General features: G+C 42.6%; 1 protein-coding gene across 1 annotated transcript in view; it reads right to left on the reverse strand.

The window, feature by feature from the left end:
* Window positions 1–4,994: 4,994 nt before the first annotated feature.
* DNASE2B (deoxyribonuclease 2 beta) overlaps window positions 4,995–18,939 on the reverse strand; it is a 61,660-nt gene continuing 47,715 nt past the window's right edge. The window contains exon 6 of the mRNA XM_073593644.1: window positions 4,995–5,505. Coding sequence (XP_073449745.1) covers window positions 5,171–5,505 — 335 coding nt within the window. The 3' untranslated portion in view covers window positions 4,995–5,170. The remainder of the gene's footprint in view (window positions 5,506–18,939) is intronic.

The following is an 18,939-nucleotide window of genomic DNA, read 5'->3' on the forward strand; positions in this document are numbered from 1 at the left end:
TCAGCTCCTGGGCTCAGCCATAGACTGTACTGGGGACATTAGAGTGTCAGCTCCTGGGCTCAGTCATAGACTGCACTGGGGACATTAGAGTGTCAGCTCCTGGGCTCAGTCATAGACTATAGGGGACATTGGAGTGTCAGCTCCTGGGCTCAGTCATAGACTATATGGGACATTGGAGTGTCAGCTCCTGGGCTCAGTCATAGACTATAGTGGGGACATCAGAGTGTCAGCTCCTGGGCTCAGTCATAGTCTATAGTGGGGGCATCATAGTGTCAGCTCCTGAGCTCAGCCATAGACTGTACTGGGGACATTAGAGTGTCAGCTCCTGGGCTCAGTCATAGACTGCACTGGGGACATTAGAGTGTCAGCTCCTGGGCTCAGTCATAGACTATAGGGGACATTGGAGTGTCAGCTCCTGGGCTCAGTCATAGACTATAAGGGACATTGGAGTGTCAGCTCCTGGGCTCAGTCATAGACTATAGTGGGGACATTAGAGTGTCAGCTCCTGGGCTCAGCCATAGACTATAGTGGGGACATTGGAGTGTCAGCTCCTGGGCTCAGTCATAGACTGTACTGGGGACATTGGAGTGTACATATACAGAGAGTACACAGGTCACATCTCTATATCTGGGTATATATGGGGGATATAGTATATAGATATATATATAGGACAGTGGATATATAGTATATACAGAGAGTACACACATCAGACCTCTATATCTGGGTATATACAGAGGATATAGTATATAGATATATATATAGGACAGTGGATATATAGTATATACAGAGAGTACACACATCAGACCTCTATATCTGGGTATATACAGAGGATATAGTATATAGATATATATATAGGACAGTGGATATATAGTATATACGGAGAGTACACACATCAGACCTCTATATCTGGGTATATACGGTATATATATATATAGGACAGTAGATGTATAGTATATACAGAGAGCACACACATCACACCTCTATATCTGGGTATATATGGTGGATATAGTATATAGAGGTATATAGGACAGTGGATATATAGTATATAGAGATATACATAGGACAGGGGATATATAGTATATACAGAGAGTACACACTAGACATGTGCACAGCCAAAAAATTTGTTCATTTTCGTTTATTTTTTTTTCCGTTTTTCGGGTCATTCGTTATGATCGCGATTCGTAAATTCGTTCATTCGTAAATTCGTAAATGCATTCATTCGTACATTCGTAAATTCGAACATTCGTTCATTCGTACATTCGTTCATACGTACATTTTTACATTTGTTCATTTGTAAATTCGTACATTCGTAAATTCGTAAAGTCGTACATTTGTAAATTAGAAAATTCGGAAATTTGTAAATTCAAAGTTTGAAAATCCAAAAACCCGAAAATTCAAAAATCTGAAATAGTAACTAACTATTAAATTATAGGTATTGTAATTTCCTTTCAAATTTGACTGTCAGTGAACGTAACAAATACGAATTTATCCGAAGTTACGAATTATCCAAAACGAATGCTGAATCTAAACAAATGGAACGGAACAAATGAATAATAAATAATAATAATAATAATAAAACGTTGTTATTATTATTGTTATTTATTATTATTAATTCATTACGTTCCATTCCATTTTTTCGGATCATTCATAACTTTGGATAAATTTGTATGTGTTACGTTCACTAACAGCCAAATTTTAAAGGAAATTACAATACCTATAATTTAAAAGTTACTAGTAATTACTAATAGTTAAGTTATTATTAGTTAACTATTATTTCAGATTTCCGTATTTTCGAATTTACAAATTTACGAATTCACTAATTTACTAATGTACGAATGCCCGAATTTACGAATGTCCAATTTTATCGAATTTACGAATATTCGGAAAAAATTCGTTAAACAAGTTTTCGTTAATTCGGATATTCCCGAATTAAGGAATTTGTCGAAATTCGTTAAAAAACGAATTCGGAACGAAACGAATTGCACATGCCTAGTACACACATCACACCTCTATATCTGGGTATATACGGTGGATATAGTATATAGAGATATATAGGACAGTGGATATATAGTGATATATATAGGACAGTGGATATATAGTATATACCGAGAGTACACACATCACACCTCTATATCTGGGCATATACAGGGGATATAGTATATAGAGATATATATAGGACAGTGGATATTTAGTATATACAGAAAGTACACACATCACACCTCTATATCTGGGTATATATAGTATATAGAGATATATATAGGACAGTGGATATATAGTATATACAGAGAGTACACAGGTCACACCTCTATATCTGGGTATATACGGGGGATACAGTATATAGAGATATATATAGGACAGTGGATATATAGTATATACAGAGAGTACACAGGTCACACCTCTATATCTTGGTATATATGGGGGATATAGTATATGGAGACATATATAGGACAGTGGATATATAGTATATACAGAGAGTACACAGGTCACATCTCTATATCTGGGTATATATGGGGGGATATAGTATATAGAGATATATATATATAGGACAGTGGATATATAGGACGACTGATCTGTGTACATGAAAGAATGAATGAGGCCATGTATCGTGAGATTTTGAGTGCAAACCTCCTCCCATCAGCAAGGACATTGAAGAAGAAACGTGGCTGGGTCTTTCAGCATGACAATGATCCCAAACTCACCGCCCGGGCAACGAAGGAGTGGCTTCGTAAGAAGCATTTCAAGGTCCTGGAGTGGCCTAGCCAGTCTCCAGATCTCAACCCCATAGGAGGGAGCTGAAAGTCCGTGTTGCCCAGCGACAGCCCCAAAACATCACTGCTCTAGAGGAGATCTGCATGGAGGAATGGGCCAACATACCAGCAACAATGTGTGACAACCTTGTGAAGACTTACAGAAAACGTTTGACCTCTGTCATTGCCAACAAAGGATATATAACAAAGTATTGAGATGAACTTTTGATATTGACAAAATACTTGTTTTCCACCATAATTTGCAAATAAATTCTTTCAAAAATCAGACAATGTGATTGTCTGGATTTGTTTCCACATTTTGTCTCTCATAGTGGAGGTATACCTATGATGACAATTACAGACCTCTCTCATCTTTTTAAGTGGGAGAACTTGCACAATTGGTGGCTGACTAAATACTTTTTTTGCCCCACTGTAGATATTTGAACCCTCTCCAGGGCTTTGATGAACTGTTTGGAAGGAATAGTAATGTGATACAAAGATTTGGGCCTGTAGCAGCATAATGTAGTTTGATTAATGCCGATTCACCCCATCCATGCAGTAAACTCCTACACCTTAGCTAGAAAGAAACCCCAGATATTCACAGAATAGTAATGACAGTGTACTGAATATTTATAGTTCACTGTCATCATACTGCCATCTTGTGGGAGAAATTGAAAACTACAGTCTTGTATAGTATATCAAGAAAGCTGGCCTTACACAAGCCAATTTTTTGAGAATTTCAACCACTTTCCTTCCACACAGGAAAAAACACATATGATTGCAAACAATCACCTGAAACAAATGAACTATGTGTTTGATCGACCACCAGAATTCAGGCTGGGTTCACAGATGTCCGGCTGCGGTTTGCAGTCTGGAGTCTGGTACATTTCTGTTCACCAGTTCAGGTGTGAGTTTTTGCCTGAATAAGTGTCTGAACTGGACCCAAAAACACAGAGGACCCTTTTCAAAACCGCACCGCGGCTGCCCTGGACATGTGTGAACCGGTCTCAGACAATTGTGAAGTTGAAACTGACCAATAAATTGACAGCTTTGATAAAAATGTATTGAAAGTTTAAACTAAAAAATGAAAAAAAAAACTACAGCCATTTCATCAGATCATATTTGTTTTTGCTACGTGTGATAGGGGCAATTTCAGTTTTGGCAAGATAAATAGGTATTTTCTGTACTTACTGTGACCCGCGATGAATGCTTAAAGCGGACCTTCAGTAATTTTTTTTCATCTTTCCATCTATTAAATCTTCTGCCCTTGTGGTTTTAACTTTGGATAGTAAAACATTTTATTTCTGCCAGTAAATACCTTATACAGCACACTTCCTGTTTCTTGTCTGGTAAAAAGCCTAGGCTTATGACATCATGCACAACTCTCTCTCTTGTGAGAGTTTGCCAGGAAGAGAGGGGGGAAGAGTCATAAGAGGGCCAATGAGAGCTGCAGAGCTGGAGGTGTGCCTCTGTGTAAATCCAGGAAGTGAACAGGCAGCAGCTTCAGCTGCCCTCAGTTAAAATGGTTGCAGCCAGACTCAGAGGAGGGAGATTTCTGCAGCATATTTGGCAAGTACAGAATAACAGTATATATAAAATAATATGCAAAGTGGTTGGAGGGAAGCTTCAGAATGGCAAATATGTCATTATTACAGATTATGTGAGCAAACTGCAGTTCCTCTTTAAGGGTCCCCGCTCAGGCTGTCAAGGTTCGATGAGTTGGATGCCACTGACCAGTGATAATGCAGGCTGGGGAAAGTTTATTCAGACCCAAAACACACTGTAGAAATAGGAAGAGATAGCCTGGCCGCCGCACACCTCCCCCGGCCCGAGTGCTTAGCAAATAAAAGCAGCTTCAGCTCGGCAACCCCTGGGGTGTGGTCTGGATAAATCAAGCTAAAGGCTGCTTTTACCTGCTAATCACTCGGGCCTGGGGAGGTGTGCGGCGGCCGGGCTATCTCTTCCTGTTTATACAGTGTGTTTTTTGTACTTTTTGAAAATATTTTTAGCCAGAAAATTAAAACCGAATACAGCCACTTCATGTAAGGACTATAAAACTGCAATACATTAACCATTTGTTTTGGGGTTTAGATATGCTGTGAAGTAGAATTCACTGTTTATTGTCACGCTAATGTCATGCATAAAAGGCCTTGAAACGCCTATATGTTGAAGTCTTGGAAATAAAAAGGACCAAGGCACATGAAATAAAAAAAAAAAAATTCATAAATAAAACAAAACTACATTTTTTAGCAGCATATATTTATCAAAATGCAATTTTTATTTTATAACAGTGTTCAGGAGTGGGGGAAGTGTTGGGCCAGAAGTTAGAAAATCTTAAACAGACTTTTATTCTCATTTGCATTTGGAAGAAATAAGTATTTTTTTTTTTCAAAGTCCAAAAGTTAAACCTGTAAATGAACATTCTATTTACATTCAGTGTAGTAGGCGACCATTCTCCAAAATGCTTTGAATATGAGCTCCTTCTGGGTGCAAATGAAGCCTCCACTTCTCCATCTCTGCTCAGGATAGCGATTGAGGTCTCCAATGCATATCCAGCTCCCATTGTACGCCCTGGAAACACACCACTTAGAATGATCGTTATGAGAGTAGAAGGAAAGGTTTGGCAGGGCGATCCTCCGTATGGTGTAGACGTGCCATCGCAAGGAGCAGTTCGATGGAAGCTCTTTCCCCTTGGGCTGCCATGTTTCTGTCAGTAAGTCTGAATCCAGAACTTGGGCCATCCAGGCTGTGAAGATATCTATTAGACAAGCATTGTGAAAGGAACCACACAGTGAAAGAGGAGCCAGTATGTAACATATACAAGACAAATCATTTACCCATCATTGAAAAAAAAAAAATTAGTAAACTAGACATGTGCAGAACGAAAACATTTGTTTAGTTTCGATTCGTTATTTACATAAATTTGTTTAGTTAAATTCATTTCATTTGTTTTCCGGATTTGTTTTGCTTATTCGTTTTTGAATCGATTCGAAACATTTTCGAAAAGTCTTCGAATAGTTTTCGAATTCGAAATGTTTTTCAATTTCCAAAAAAATTAAAATACAATAGAAAATAGAGGAATAGAAATATTTATTTTAAAGTTTTCGAATTTGAAAACTATTCGAAAAGTATTCGAAAGCTATTCCAATGTCATCCCAATTCGAATTTCGTTATTTCGGATTCGTTTAACTGCTTGCCGACCGGCTCACGCCGATATACGTCAGCAGAAGGGCACGTACAGTAGGGGTGCGCATCTTCACTGGCCTCACGATTCGATTCGATTACGATTATCAGGTCCACGATTAACGATGCATCACGATTACTGCGCGCGGTTTTCATCCAAAAAATTTAAGTAGTCAGAAGAACTCCATTTTTTTAATTTTATCTGTTCTTAAAAAAAAGACAACACTCCTTGCATGTAGCAAAGTGTAAACAGTGCAGACAACTTAAAGAGGAGCTCCAGACTGCCCCCAAATGACTACAGGAGATGATCAGAGACTGCAGACATGCTACAGGAGATGGTCAGAGACTGCGGACATGCTACAGGAGATGGTCAGAGACTGCGGACATGCTACAGGAGATGGTCAGAGACTGCGGACATGCTACAGGAGATGATCAGAGACTGCGGACATGCTACAGGAGATGGTCAGAGACTGCGGACATGCTACAGGAGATGGTCAGAGACTGCGGACATGCTACAGGAGATGGTCAGAGACTGGGGACATGGCACAGGAGATGGTCACAGACTGGGGACATGGCACAGGAGATGGTCACAGACTGGGGACATGGCACAGGAGATGGTCACAGACTGGGGACATGGCACAGGAGATGGTCACAGACTGGGGACATGGCACAGGAGATGTCACAGACTGGGGACATGGCACAGGAGATGGTCACAGACTGGGGACATGGCACAGGAGATGGTCACAGACTGGGGACATGGCACAGGAGATGGTCACAGACTGGGGACATGGCACAGGAGATGGTCACAGACTGGGGACATGGCACAGGAGATGGTCACAGACTGGGGACATGGCACAGGAGATGGTCACAGACTGGGGACATGGCACAGGAGTTGGTCACAGACTGGGGACATGGCACAGGAGATGGTCACAGACTGGGCACATGGTACAGAAGATGGTCACAGACTGGGGACAATAATGCAGAGTTGTGGTGTGATGAATGCACATAGAAGACAATTGTATGATATGGACTTGTGTCACAGCGCCCCCCCTCCCCCTCTGTACTTACATGCTGCTCCGCCGGTGCTGGTGGCAACCTGTAATGAGCAGGGCGATCTGCCTGCTCACCATCTCCCCCCGATCTCCACTCCAGCCGCCGGTGTTCCGTCGGTTGTCACATCTTTCCTGAGCAGGGAATTCTCCCGGGAGAGCGCTCCGTACGTAAAGCTTTTACTAGTGTGTGTATTTTCCGCTCATGTGACTCTCGGCCGCGCCTCCCTCCTCTCACGTCTCTCCTGATGTCAGCCCCGCCCGCCTCTCTTCTGACCTGATAGCTCCAGTCAGTGGGCGGGGCTGAAATCAGGGGACTCAGAGGAGGGAGGCGCGGCCGAGAGTCACATGAGCGGAAAATACACACACTAGTAACAGCTTTCCGTACGGAGCGCTCTCCCGGGAGAGGGCGGGGCCAGACATCGATTTTTCAGGTCGCATGCATCGATGCCGCATCGGGGACACCCGAATCGCGATGCATCGATGCTGCGATTAATTTCAGCAGCCCTAACGTACAGGCAGATTAATGTACCTGTTGCCGTTTAAGAAGCGGTTTGCGGGCGCGATGTCCGCGGGGATACCCGCGATCGTCTCACGGAGAGGAAGAACGGGGAGATGTAAACAAGCATTTCCCCGTTCTGCCTAGTGACAGGACACTGATCACAGCTCTCTGTAATCGGGAGCGGTGATCAGTGTCGTGTCACACATGGCCACGCCCCCCTACAGTTAGAATCACTCTCTAGCTGTTTGATCTGAGGGAAATCCTGAAAACATGACCTGTTGGTGCGCCTTGAGGACTGGAGTTGAGAAACACTGGTGTAGACGCTATAACTTTTGCACAAACCAATCAATAAATGCATATTGCGTTTTTTTTTTCTTTTTTTACCAAAAATATGTAGAAGAATACGTATCGGCCTAAACTGAGGAAGAAAAATGTTTTTTTATATATTTTTTGGGGATATTTATTATGGCAAAAAAGTAAAAAATAATGCGTTTTGTTCAAAATTGTCGCTATTTTTTTGTTTAAAACGCAAACAATAAAAACTGCAGAGGTGATCAAATACCACCAAAAGAAAGCTCTATTTGTGGGGAAAAAAAGACGTCAAATTTGTTTACGAGCCATGTCGCACGACCGCACAATTGTCAGTTAAAGCGACGCAGTGCCGAATCGCAAAATGGTCCGGGGCTTAAGTGGTTAAATTCGGTACTGTTCTAATTCAGAAATTCGGATGCATTGGAATTTCCAAATAATGAAAATTCGTCCAAATTTTAATTCGGACCAAAACGAACCGCACATGTCTATTAGTAACCCATAACAACCAATCTGATTTTATGTTGTGTCATTTTTTATTGAGAGTTTGTAGACATTACTGATGGAATAAAAATAGTAAGGAAAAACATACTTATGTACAGTATGTATCCAGTTCCAACAATATAACAGCGCACTGTAGCAAGCCTGGAGACAAATTAATTTTGATTGTTGCAATGGTTAGTATACTTTTTGCCCTAAAGTATAGGCAAAACATTTTTTATTTTTAGAGAGAATAGGGAGGAAGTAGAAACTCTCAGGTTTTATTGCAGTCCGTGTCCCCATTAGGGTGGTTCACCCTCCCTATTTGTCTTGGTGATTGTTATCACTGAAAGTGAAAATCCAACATTTGAGTGCTCACCAGAAGAGGAATAGAACTGGAATCTTCCATCGTGGAAACTAGTTCCAGTGATCCTACTGCCATGGATTTCCCCTCACTTCCTATTGTGGATATGGGACACAAAGCAAAGGAAAACCTGCCCTATGGGTGACAGATGGAAAAAAAAACTGACAGGAGTTCTAATCCTCCCTTACTCTATCCAAAATTAAAAAACTTGCTTTTAGTTGCAATTTAATATTTTTTTTGTTATACAATTCACATCTACAGTACCTTCACCCAGTTTGCTCTGCTTTGGATATTGTTGACCTTTTTTCTACTTTAAATACTACACTATAAAATTGGGGACTATTAGGATTTATATACTTGTGTGGTGTATATATATATATATATATATATATATATATATATACACACATGGTTTGCAACTTTTATGACAAGTTTCCCATGAAGGGTCTGTGGGGTCCTCAATCCCGCCCCCCCCCCCCCCCCCCATGTACTGTGTATTATTATAATTCCTATTATTTCAGGAAACCCTTATGTAGCAGTTCATACCACTCTAGGTGGCCTAATCCAAACCTCTCCTCTGCACTTCTATGTACAGTTAGTTTCTCCAACAACAAGAAGGAACAATGACAATGGATCACTACATCACTAAATAGCAGGATGACTTTGTTTTTTATTTATTAATAAAATGGAAGTAAAGGCAAATCCTAACTGACTCTAAACCTTTTAAATTTAAAATGATAGTAAACTTTTTTTTATTCTTTTTATTAGGTTATACATACAGTATCTCACAAAAGTGAGTACACCCCTCACATTTTTGTAAATATTTTATTCTATCTTTTCATGTGACAACACTGAAAAGATGACACTTTGCTAATGTAAAGTAGTGAGTGTACAGCTTGTATAACAGTGTAAATTTGCTGTCCCCTCAAAATAACTCAACACACAGCCATTAATGTCTAAACCGCTAGCAACAAAAGTGAGTACACCATCACTGCAGCCCTCCACCAGTCGGGGCGTTATGGCAGAGTGGCCCGACGGAAACCTCTCCTCACTGCAAGACACATGAAAGCCCGCATGGAGTTTGCTAAAAAACACCTGAAGGACTCCAAGATGGTGAGAAATAAGATTCTCTGGTCTGATGAGACCAAGATAGAACTTTTTGGCCTTAATTCTAAGCGGTATGTGTGGAGAAAACCAGGCACTGCTCATCACCTGTCCAATACAGTCCCAACAGTGAAGCATGGTGGTGGCAGCATCATGCTGTGGGGGTGTTTTTCAGCTGCAGGGACAGGACGACTGGTTGCAATCGAGGGAAAGATGAATGCGGCCAAGTACAGGGATATCCTGGACGAAAACCTTCTCCAGAGTGTTTAGGGCCTCAGACTGGGCTGAAGGTTTACCTTCCAACAAGACAATGACCCTAAGCACACAGCTAAAATAATGAAGGAGTGGCTTCACAAAACTCCGTGACTGTTCTTGAATGGCCCAGCCAGAGCCCTGACTAAAACCCAATTGAGCATCTCTGGAGAGACCTAAAAATGGCTGTCCACCAACATTTACCATCCAACCTGACAGAACTGGAGAGGATCTGCAAGGAGGAATGGCAGAGGATCCCCAAATCCAGGTGTGAAAAACTTGTTGCATCAAAAAGACTCATGGCTGTATTAGATCAAAAGGGTACTTCTACTAAATACTGAGCAAAGGGTCTGAATACTTAGGACCATGTGATATGTCAGTTTTTCTTTTTTAATAAATCTGCAAAAATGTCAACAATTCTGTGTTTTTTTGTCAATATGGGGTGCTGTGTGTACATTAATGAGGAAAAAAATGAACTTAAATGATTTTAGCAAATGGCTGCAATATAACAAAGAGTGAAAAATTTAAGGGAGTCTGAATACTTTCCGTCCCCACTGTATGTGGTATCACTGCAATTGTCAGGAGCAGGAGAATTATTTGGGTTTTTCTTTGGTGGTAAATTATGATAATATCAAGAAATATACAGCTACTTTTTACTATTTTGAGCCTGTTTTCCTTTGATTGAAAAAAAAAAAAATCAGGAGATATCCATTACCATTTACCACCAAAAGAAAACCCAATTTGTCCCGAAAAAACTAGGATACACAAAGTAATTGTGGTGAAATGTACAGTTTACTAACACATGTCAAAATTGCAAAATTGAGCTTAGGGTTAAAGTAGATCTAAAGGCATTTTTTTTTTATTTGAGTAAGGGAGAATATAATCCCCTTCCAGTTTGATTTTGTTTTGTTTATGTTTTATTTTTTCTCTATCTGTGTCACATTGTTGATTGAAACAATTGTTGATTGAAACAATTTCTTGTTGGTACAGCGTCACTGAAACTGGTGTCCCCACTGAAAGATTTCTCCTTAATAACCTGTTCTGGTGACAACAGAGAAAGCAATACAAACCTGGCAGACATTCTAATCCCTCTCCACTCCATCTAAAACTAAAACAAAAAAAAGTTTTGCCTTTTAGTTTTAATTTAAATGTAATTTTAATGCAAGCAGTGTGTCTGAATTTAACCACTTATGGACCACCTGCCGCAGTTTTACGTCGGTACTTTGAAGAGGAATATTGTTGTTATGGCAGCAGCTAGCTGCCATAACCCCGGTATCTTCTTCAGTGAGCGGTCCGCTTTCAGATAAAAGTGGTCTCTGTGGAGGATTCGCCGCAAGATCACTTTTATCTGCAGCGAGAGAGGCCCTCCCGCCGCGCTCCGGTGCCCTCTGCCGCTTACCGGAGCCATCGGTTGCGGCGGAGTCAATCGGATCCTTCTCCTGGCTGGTATGGAGACGAGTGAGGCCCCCATCCATCTCCATATCATTGCAGGGTGGAAGCGACGTCAAAACGTCACTTCCGCCCATAGGTCTTAACGGACCTTTTTTTTTTTTAAATGACAACATTTTTTTTTTCTTTTATTGCATTTTAGTGTAAATATGAGATCTGAGGTCTTTTTAACCCCAGGTCTCTTATTTAAGAGGTCCTGTCATGCTTTTTTCTATTACAAGGGATGTTTACATTCCTTGTAATAGGAATAAAAGTGACACAATTTTTTTTTTTAAAGAACAGTGTAAAAATAAAAAATAAAAGGTAAAATAAATAAGAAAAAAAAAAAGTTAAATGCGCCCTGTCCCACCGAGCTCACGTGCAGAAGTGAATGCATATGTGAGTAGCACCCGCATATGAAAACCACACGTGTGAGGTATTGCCGTGATCGGTAGAGTGAGAGCAATAATTCTAGCCCTAGACCTCCTCTGTAACTCAAAACATGTAACCTGTAGAATTTTTTAAACGTCGCCTATGGAGATTTTTAAGGGTAAAAGTTTGTCGCCATTCCACGAGCGGGCGCAATTTTAAAGCATGACATGTTGGGTATCAATTTACTCGGCGTAACATTATCTTTTACAGTATAAAAAAAAAATGGGCTAACTTTACTGTTGTCTTATGTTTTAATTAAAAAAAGTGTATTTTTTCCAAAAAAAGTGCGCTTGTAAGACCGCTGCGCAAATACGGTGTGACAGAAAGTATTGCAACGACTGCCATTTTATTCTCTAGGGTCCTACTTGACTGGCCGGCTTGGGCGTCCCCATCTACAGCTGACTTGATGACCGGTTCGCACTGCCTGCCCCATATCACGTATATACTTGATTCCCGTTATTTAGGGGTACCTTCATACACTATGGTCTCTTCATATGTTTCTATCTCCGTCATTATTCCACTTCATATTCATAATGACTTTTCATGATCATCATTTAACATGATTCTCATATGGTCACTTGGTTTATCTTTCACTTCCCTTGGTCTATATATACTTTCTTTTTTCCCCTAGTATTGTTTTACTTTCACGCAATCTTCTTTGCACATTTTTCAGTCGGTTGTTCTATCTGCTCCATCTTTGCACCATCACGTCACTCTCGCTCACTCTCCTTTGTTCATGTACTTCATTCCTTTGGTGCTTGGCAGTGCTACCGGGTTTTATCATAAAATACCTTCTATTTATCTTATAGATTCTACTTGCCAATACTGGCATAATACTGCATTTACTCTATTTGTCTATTGGCTGGGGGCTGTTCATTGTGGGCCTGATGCTCTGGGTGGACTGTTTGCACCTCAGCTCCCGGGGGAGGCTTGATGTGGCGACTTATGCACAGCAGGATAACTCGAGCTTGGCATTCCAATGGGGTGTAAGTTTTTGTGAACTTGATCCTCTTTTTTCTATATAAATCCATTATGTATAGTATTTCTCACACCATGGGCTTTTAAATTTAAAACATCTGTTATTATTTACAGACAATATATTCGCTCCTGATGAGTCGGTTTATCGACGAAACGCGTCAAGCTTTTAAGGACACAACCCCTCACATTTCCATCAGTTTTTACAACACGCTTATGAAATTTATTGTACATCATTACTGTATTATATTTATTAAATCTGTATAAATTTTTTTCCATGTTATGAGAATCAAGTTGTATATCATGTCTACTCGGATGTTATGTCTGTACATGTTGTAGCAGAGCGTCCCAGAGAGAGCCAGGAAAAGTCCTGTTCGGGGTTTATACATCTCCCAGGCTCCTCTCATACACGTTCAGGGATCTCTGATACATGGTCCAGTTCAGGTCTTGGTCCTCTCCCCCAGGCTAATTTAAGCTCACCTGAGCAAGACAGCCTTTGCTCTTGGCCTGGGATACTCAGACAACTTCTGTGTAGGAGAGCAAAAAGGTATGTGGAGGCTGACAAGCTGTAGGCTTGCTCAGCCTGGTAGTTAGGATCTGTAAATATTGTTTAGTTAGTGCCGAGACACGGCTAGGTTTTGTTTTGGCTATTTTGTTCCTATTTGTTTTTTTTGGAACACTGTACAGCACCTGTATATAGACTTGTATATATCACAAAAAATAAACACCGCACTGTTTGTCACTATTTCACTGGATTTGGTATCTGTGCCTGAAAGACTGCTTTGTACCTGCTACCTGTCCCCCAGGTTACATATGGTGGAGACTGCGACCAGCTGTAGTAAGTTACTACTTAAAAGGCCAGTACCTAGAGTGACTAAACATGGAGGAAATCCTAAAACAATTGGTGATATCCAACCCTGCACAGCAACAATCCAATGCTACACAGCAACAAGCAAACGCTGCACTGCATCAAGCAAACGCTACACAGCAGCAAACAAACGCTATCGCACAGGAGCAAACCAAGGCGCTGTGCCAACAGATTGGTGCTGTACAGGAGCTATCGCAGAGGTTGTTTGAACAGCTAGCCACTGATGCAAAAGAGGATAGGAAAACCCTGGCTGCGGTTGTGGAGACGCTAGCACAGTGGTCTCCTGCTAAAGTTAATGTTGTTGGAGACAAGCCCTCAGCCATCCATGTGGGTCGCTTTCTTTCTAAGATGACTGCAGATGATGATCCAGAGGCCTTTTTCTTAAACATTTGGACGGACCGCTGAGAGGGAAGGTTGGCCCAAAACCCAGTGGGCAGGACTGGTCGCCCCCTTGCTGTCTGGAGAATCGCAGAAGGCCTACTATGATTTGGAGTCAGCAGAAGCAGGAGACTATGAAAACGTCAAGCGGGAAATCCTGGCGCGACTTGGTGTCACCTTGGCAGTTCGAGCACAGCGGGTCCACAGCTGGTTCTTCCAAGACGAGAGGCCCCCAAGATCGCAGATGTTCGACCTAATTCACTTGGTGAGAAAATGGCTACAGCCGGAGTCCCTGTCTGGGCCACAAATAGTGGAGCGTGTGGTCATGGACCGGTTCCTGAGGTCACTACCAGTTCCCCTGCAGAAGTGGGTGAGTCAAGGAGACCCCAACTCGGCGGATAACCTCGTGGAACTTGTTGAATGGTACTTTGCTGCAGAGAACCTGGTCACCACCCCTACAGCCGCACGGACTTTCCGCCCAAAGCCACGGTCTCCCCAGGCAACCGGTAAGACTGTTCCAGGGGAAGTGGGTGGTAAGCATGGCAAGGAAATAGGGGGGAGGATTTTTGGTGCCAGGACTGAAGTTTGGCGTCCCAAACAAGGGAAGCTACTGCCTGTCAGCAAACCAAACTGGGGAAACATCAGGTGTTTTCGTTGCCAAGAACTGGGACATGTTGCAGCAAACTGTCCATTGACAGATGAACCAATACAGTGTGATCTATCTATTAGAAGGCAGTCTATGTTTGCTGCTGTTTCATGCGCTGCAGCACCAAGTATGGGAAAACACATGTGCCAAATGACTGTTAATAATAAGCCTATTACGGCCTTGCTGGACTCTGGAAGTCTAGTGACTTTGGTTACAGCTGAGATGGTTGAAACTGTGAATTTGCATGCTAAAAAAGTTGCTGTGATCTGTGTACATGGGGATACCCGCGAGTATCCTATAGCCACTGTTCAGTTTAAAACTGGCTTAGGTACGGTGACCCATCCGGTCGGACTTGTGCCCCACTTGGTGCACGAGGCCATCATTGGTAGGGACTTCCCTAAGTTTTGGGAACTGTGGGATCATCCCGAACGCGGTCGCAGTAGCTGACTCAGTGACAGAGCCAGAACTCCTGGCCGCTACTGACAATGTGGGTTCAGGGGACTCTTCTCAGGGCTCCCTGGGTTTTCCTTTCTCAGTTATGGCAGGAGAGCTGGAGGAGCCTGAGGAGGTCCCCACAACCAGTGGAGCTAGACAGCCATCTGCTGAATCTGAGCCTACGTTGGAGTTTGCTGACCTTAATGTACACAAGGAAAATTTTGGTACCGAGCAGAAAAAAGACCCAACCCTTGCCAGGGCCTGGGAAAATGTAATGGTGATTAATGATGTACCTGTCGAATCAGGGGACAGGCTCTGTTTTCCTTATTTTAGCAGCAATGAGGATTTACTGTATCGTGTATGTAAAAAAAATGATGAAGTGGTTGAACAGTTGGTGGTCCCTAAGCCATACAGACGGGTGTGTTGGAACTTGCCCATGAGCACTTGCTAGGAGGTCATTTAGGGGTTGAGAAAACTACTGAAAGGGTGTTGCACAGGTTTTATTGGCCCGGGATACAGAAGGATATTGAGAATTATTGTCAATCCTGTCCTGTGTGTCAGATGTCAGCCCCACTACAACACTTCCGAAGTCCTTTAGTGCCCTTGCCCACTATTGAAGTGCCCTTTGAGAGGATTGCCATGGACCTTGTGGGTCCACTCCCCAAGTCTGCCCGAGGTCATCAGCATATCCTTGTAATCATGGATTATCCTACCCGTTACCCCAAGGCCATTCCCTTATGCACCGCATCTGCTAAAAACATTGCCAAAGAGCTGTTTATGGTGTTCAGTCGTGTTGGAATCCCTAAAGAAGTCCTTACAGACCAGGGCACCCCATTTATGTCACGAATAACTAGAGAGCTGTGCAAGTTATTTAAGGTGTCGCAATTGCAAACCTCGGTGTACCATCCTCAAACGAATGGCTTGGTGGAACGCTTCAATAAAACATTAAAGAGCATGTTAAAAAAGGTTGTTGACAAGGATGGGAAAAACTGGGACTTCCTGATACCATACTTGATGTTTGCCATCAGGGAGGTTCCCCAGTCCTCCACGGGGTACTCTCCATTTGAGTTGCTTTATGGGAGACACCCTTGGGGACTCTTGGGAGGGGGAGCAGACACCCCATAAAAGTGTCATTGAGCATATCGCTCAAATGCAGGACAGGATTGCAGCAATCATGCCGATGGTAAAAGAACACTTACTGCAGGCCCAAGCAGCCCAACAGAGGATATACAACAGGGGGGCCCAACTCCGTGTTTTCTCACCTGGTGATAGGGTCCTGGTGTTAGTTCCCACTGTTGAGAGCAAGTTCCTGGCTAAGTGGCAGGGTCCCTTTGAAGTAATTGAAAGAGTTGGGGAGGTCAATTACAAAATATATCAACCATGAAAAAGGAAGCCCGAACAGATTTACCACATAAACCTGTTAAAGCCCTGGAAGGATAGACTGGCGTTAACTGCGAGGTCCCTCCCGGTAACGCCTAAGGGTACTGAGTCCCCTCTGATCTCTGAGGTCACGATTCCAGACACCCTGTCATATTCCCAAAAGCAGGAAACTAGAGAATTCCTGATAAGAAATAGAGAGAAATTTTCAGAGTTACCTGGCATGACTTCAGCAGTTCAGCATGATATTGTTACTGAACCTGGGGTCCGTGTCAAGCTCAAACCATACCGAATTCCTGAAGCGAGGAGAAAGGACATCAGCGAGGAAGTTAAAAGAATGTTGGAGCTAGATGTCATTGAGGAAACCAATAGTGACTGGTCTAGCCCCATTGTGTTAGTCCCAAAACCGGATGGCACTTGGAGGTTCTGTAATGACTTCATGAAGCTTAATGCAGTGACAAAGTTTGACACGTACCCAATGCCCAGAGTGGACGAACTTATAGACCGACTTGGCAAGACTCGCTATCTGACCACTTTGGACTTGACAAAAGGTTATTGGCAAATACCCCTGACTGGTAGCGCCAAAGAGAAGACTGCATTTGTGACCCCGGAGGGTTCCTTTCAATATAAAAAAATGCCTTTTGGGTTGCAAAATGCCCCCGCAACATTTCAGAGGGCCATGGACAGGACTCTAAGACCCCACCGACAATATGCAGCAGCATATCTAGATGACATAGTGGTACATAGCACTGACTGGGAGTCTCACTTGCCCCGTGTCCAGGCTGTCCTTGATTCCCTCTTCAAAGAAGGTTTTACAGCAAATCCAAAAAAATGTGCCATTGGTCTAGAGCAGTGTTTCTCAACTCCAGTCCTCAGGGCACACCAACAGGTCATGTTTTCAGGATTTCCACTATTTTGCACAGGTGATTTGATCAGTATTACTGCCTTAGTAATTACCACAGCTGTTTCATCTGAGGGAAATCCTGAAAACATGACCTGTTGGTGCGCCTTGAGGACTGGAGTTGAGAAACACTGGTCTAGAGGAAGCCAAGTATTTGGGCTACACTATTGGGCGTGGTGTCATAAAACCTCAAGTGAATAAAATAGAAGCCATCCAGGAATGGCCACGTCCTGCAAACAAGAAGCAGGTCAGGGCCTTTCTTGGCATTGCGGGGTATTATAGAAGATTTATCCCAAATTTTGCAACTATAGCTGCCCCACTAACAGACCTTACGAAAGGGAAAGACTCTGTAATGGTGAAATGGTCCTCAGTAGCAGAGGAATCTTTCCAAGTCCTGAAGAAGGCTCTTTGTGCACAACCAGTACTGTACTCCCCCGATTTCTCCAAAGATTTTTTGGTTCAGACGGATGCGTCTGATGTTGGTATCGGGGCAGTACTATCACAGGTACACAATGGGGAAGAACACCCTGTGGTGTACCTAAGCAGAAAGCTCAATGACCATGAGCAAAGGTATGCAGTCATTGAAAAGGAGTGTTTAGCCATAAAGTGGGCTGTGGACGCACTCAGGTACTATTTGTTAGGACGCCAGTTTGAGTTAATAACTGACCATGCTCCTCTGAAATGGATGGCCCAAAAGAAGGAGACTAATAGATGGGTGAACCGGTGGTTTTTGGCTCTACAGGATTACTCATTCACTGTAAAACACAGGCCAGGTGTTGAGATGGGGAATGTAGATGCCCCGTCTCGTGTTCACTCCTGTTGGGCTACAGGTGTTCCAACCCTGGGGTTGAAACAAGGGGGGAGGATATGTAGCAGAGCGTCCCAGAGAGAGCCAGGAAAAGTCCTGTTCGGGGTTTATACATCTCCCAGGCTCCTCTCATACACGTTCAGGGATCTCTGATACATGGTCCAGTTCAGGTCTTGGTCCTCTCCCCCAGGCTAATTTAAGCTCACCTGAGCAGACAGCCTTTGCTCTTGGCCTGGGATACTCAGACAACTTCTGTGTAGGAGAGCAAAAAGGTATGTGGAAGCTGACAAGCTGTAGGCTTGCTCAGCCTGGTAGTTAGGATCTGTGAATATTGTTTAGTTAGTGCCGAGACACGGCTAGGTTCTGTTTTGGCTATTTTGTTCCTATTTGTTTTTTTTGGAACACTGTACAGCACCTGTATATAGACTTGTATATATCACAAATAAACACCGCACTGTTTGTCACTATTTCACTGGATTTGGTATCTGTGCCTGAAAGACTGCTCATCCCAGAGAGCTTTGTACCTGCTACCTGTCCCCCAGGTTACAATGTATTGAACAATTATTTGTCGCATATAAACGCTCTTCGACATTTATGTATAATAATATTTCTACTCCTACATTGTTTTTGAGCCTGCCTCATTTAAAGTCCCACACTCGTTTTGTTTTTTTGAATAATTCTCAATTCAATGTTGTGGCAGG

This window comes from Aquarana catesbeiana, linkage group LG07 (genome assembly GCF_042186555.1).
Source record: "Aquarana catesbeiana isolate 2022-GZ linkage group LG07, ASM4218655v1, whole genome shotgun sequence".
Classification (NCBI taxonomy): Eukaryota; Metazoa; Chordata; class Amphibia; order Anura; family Ranidae; genus Aquarana; species Aquarana catesbeiana.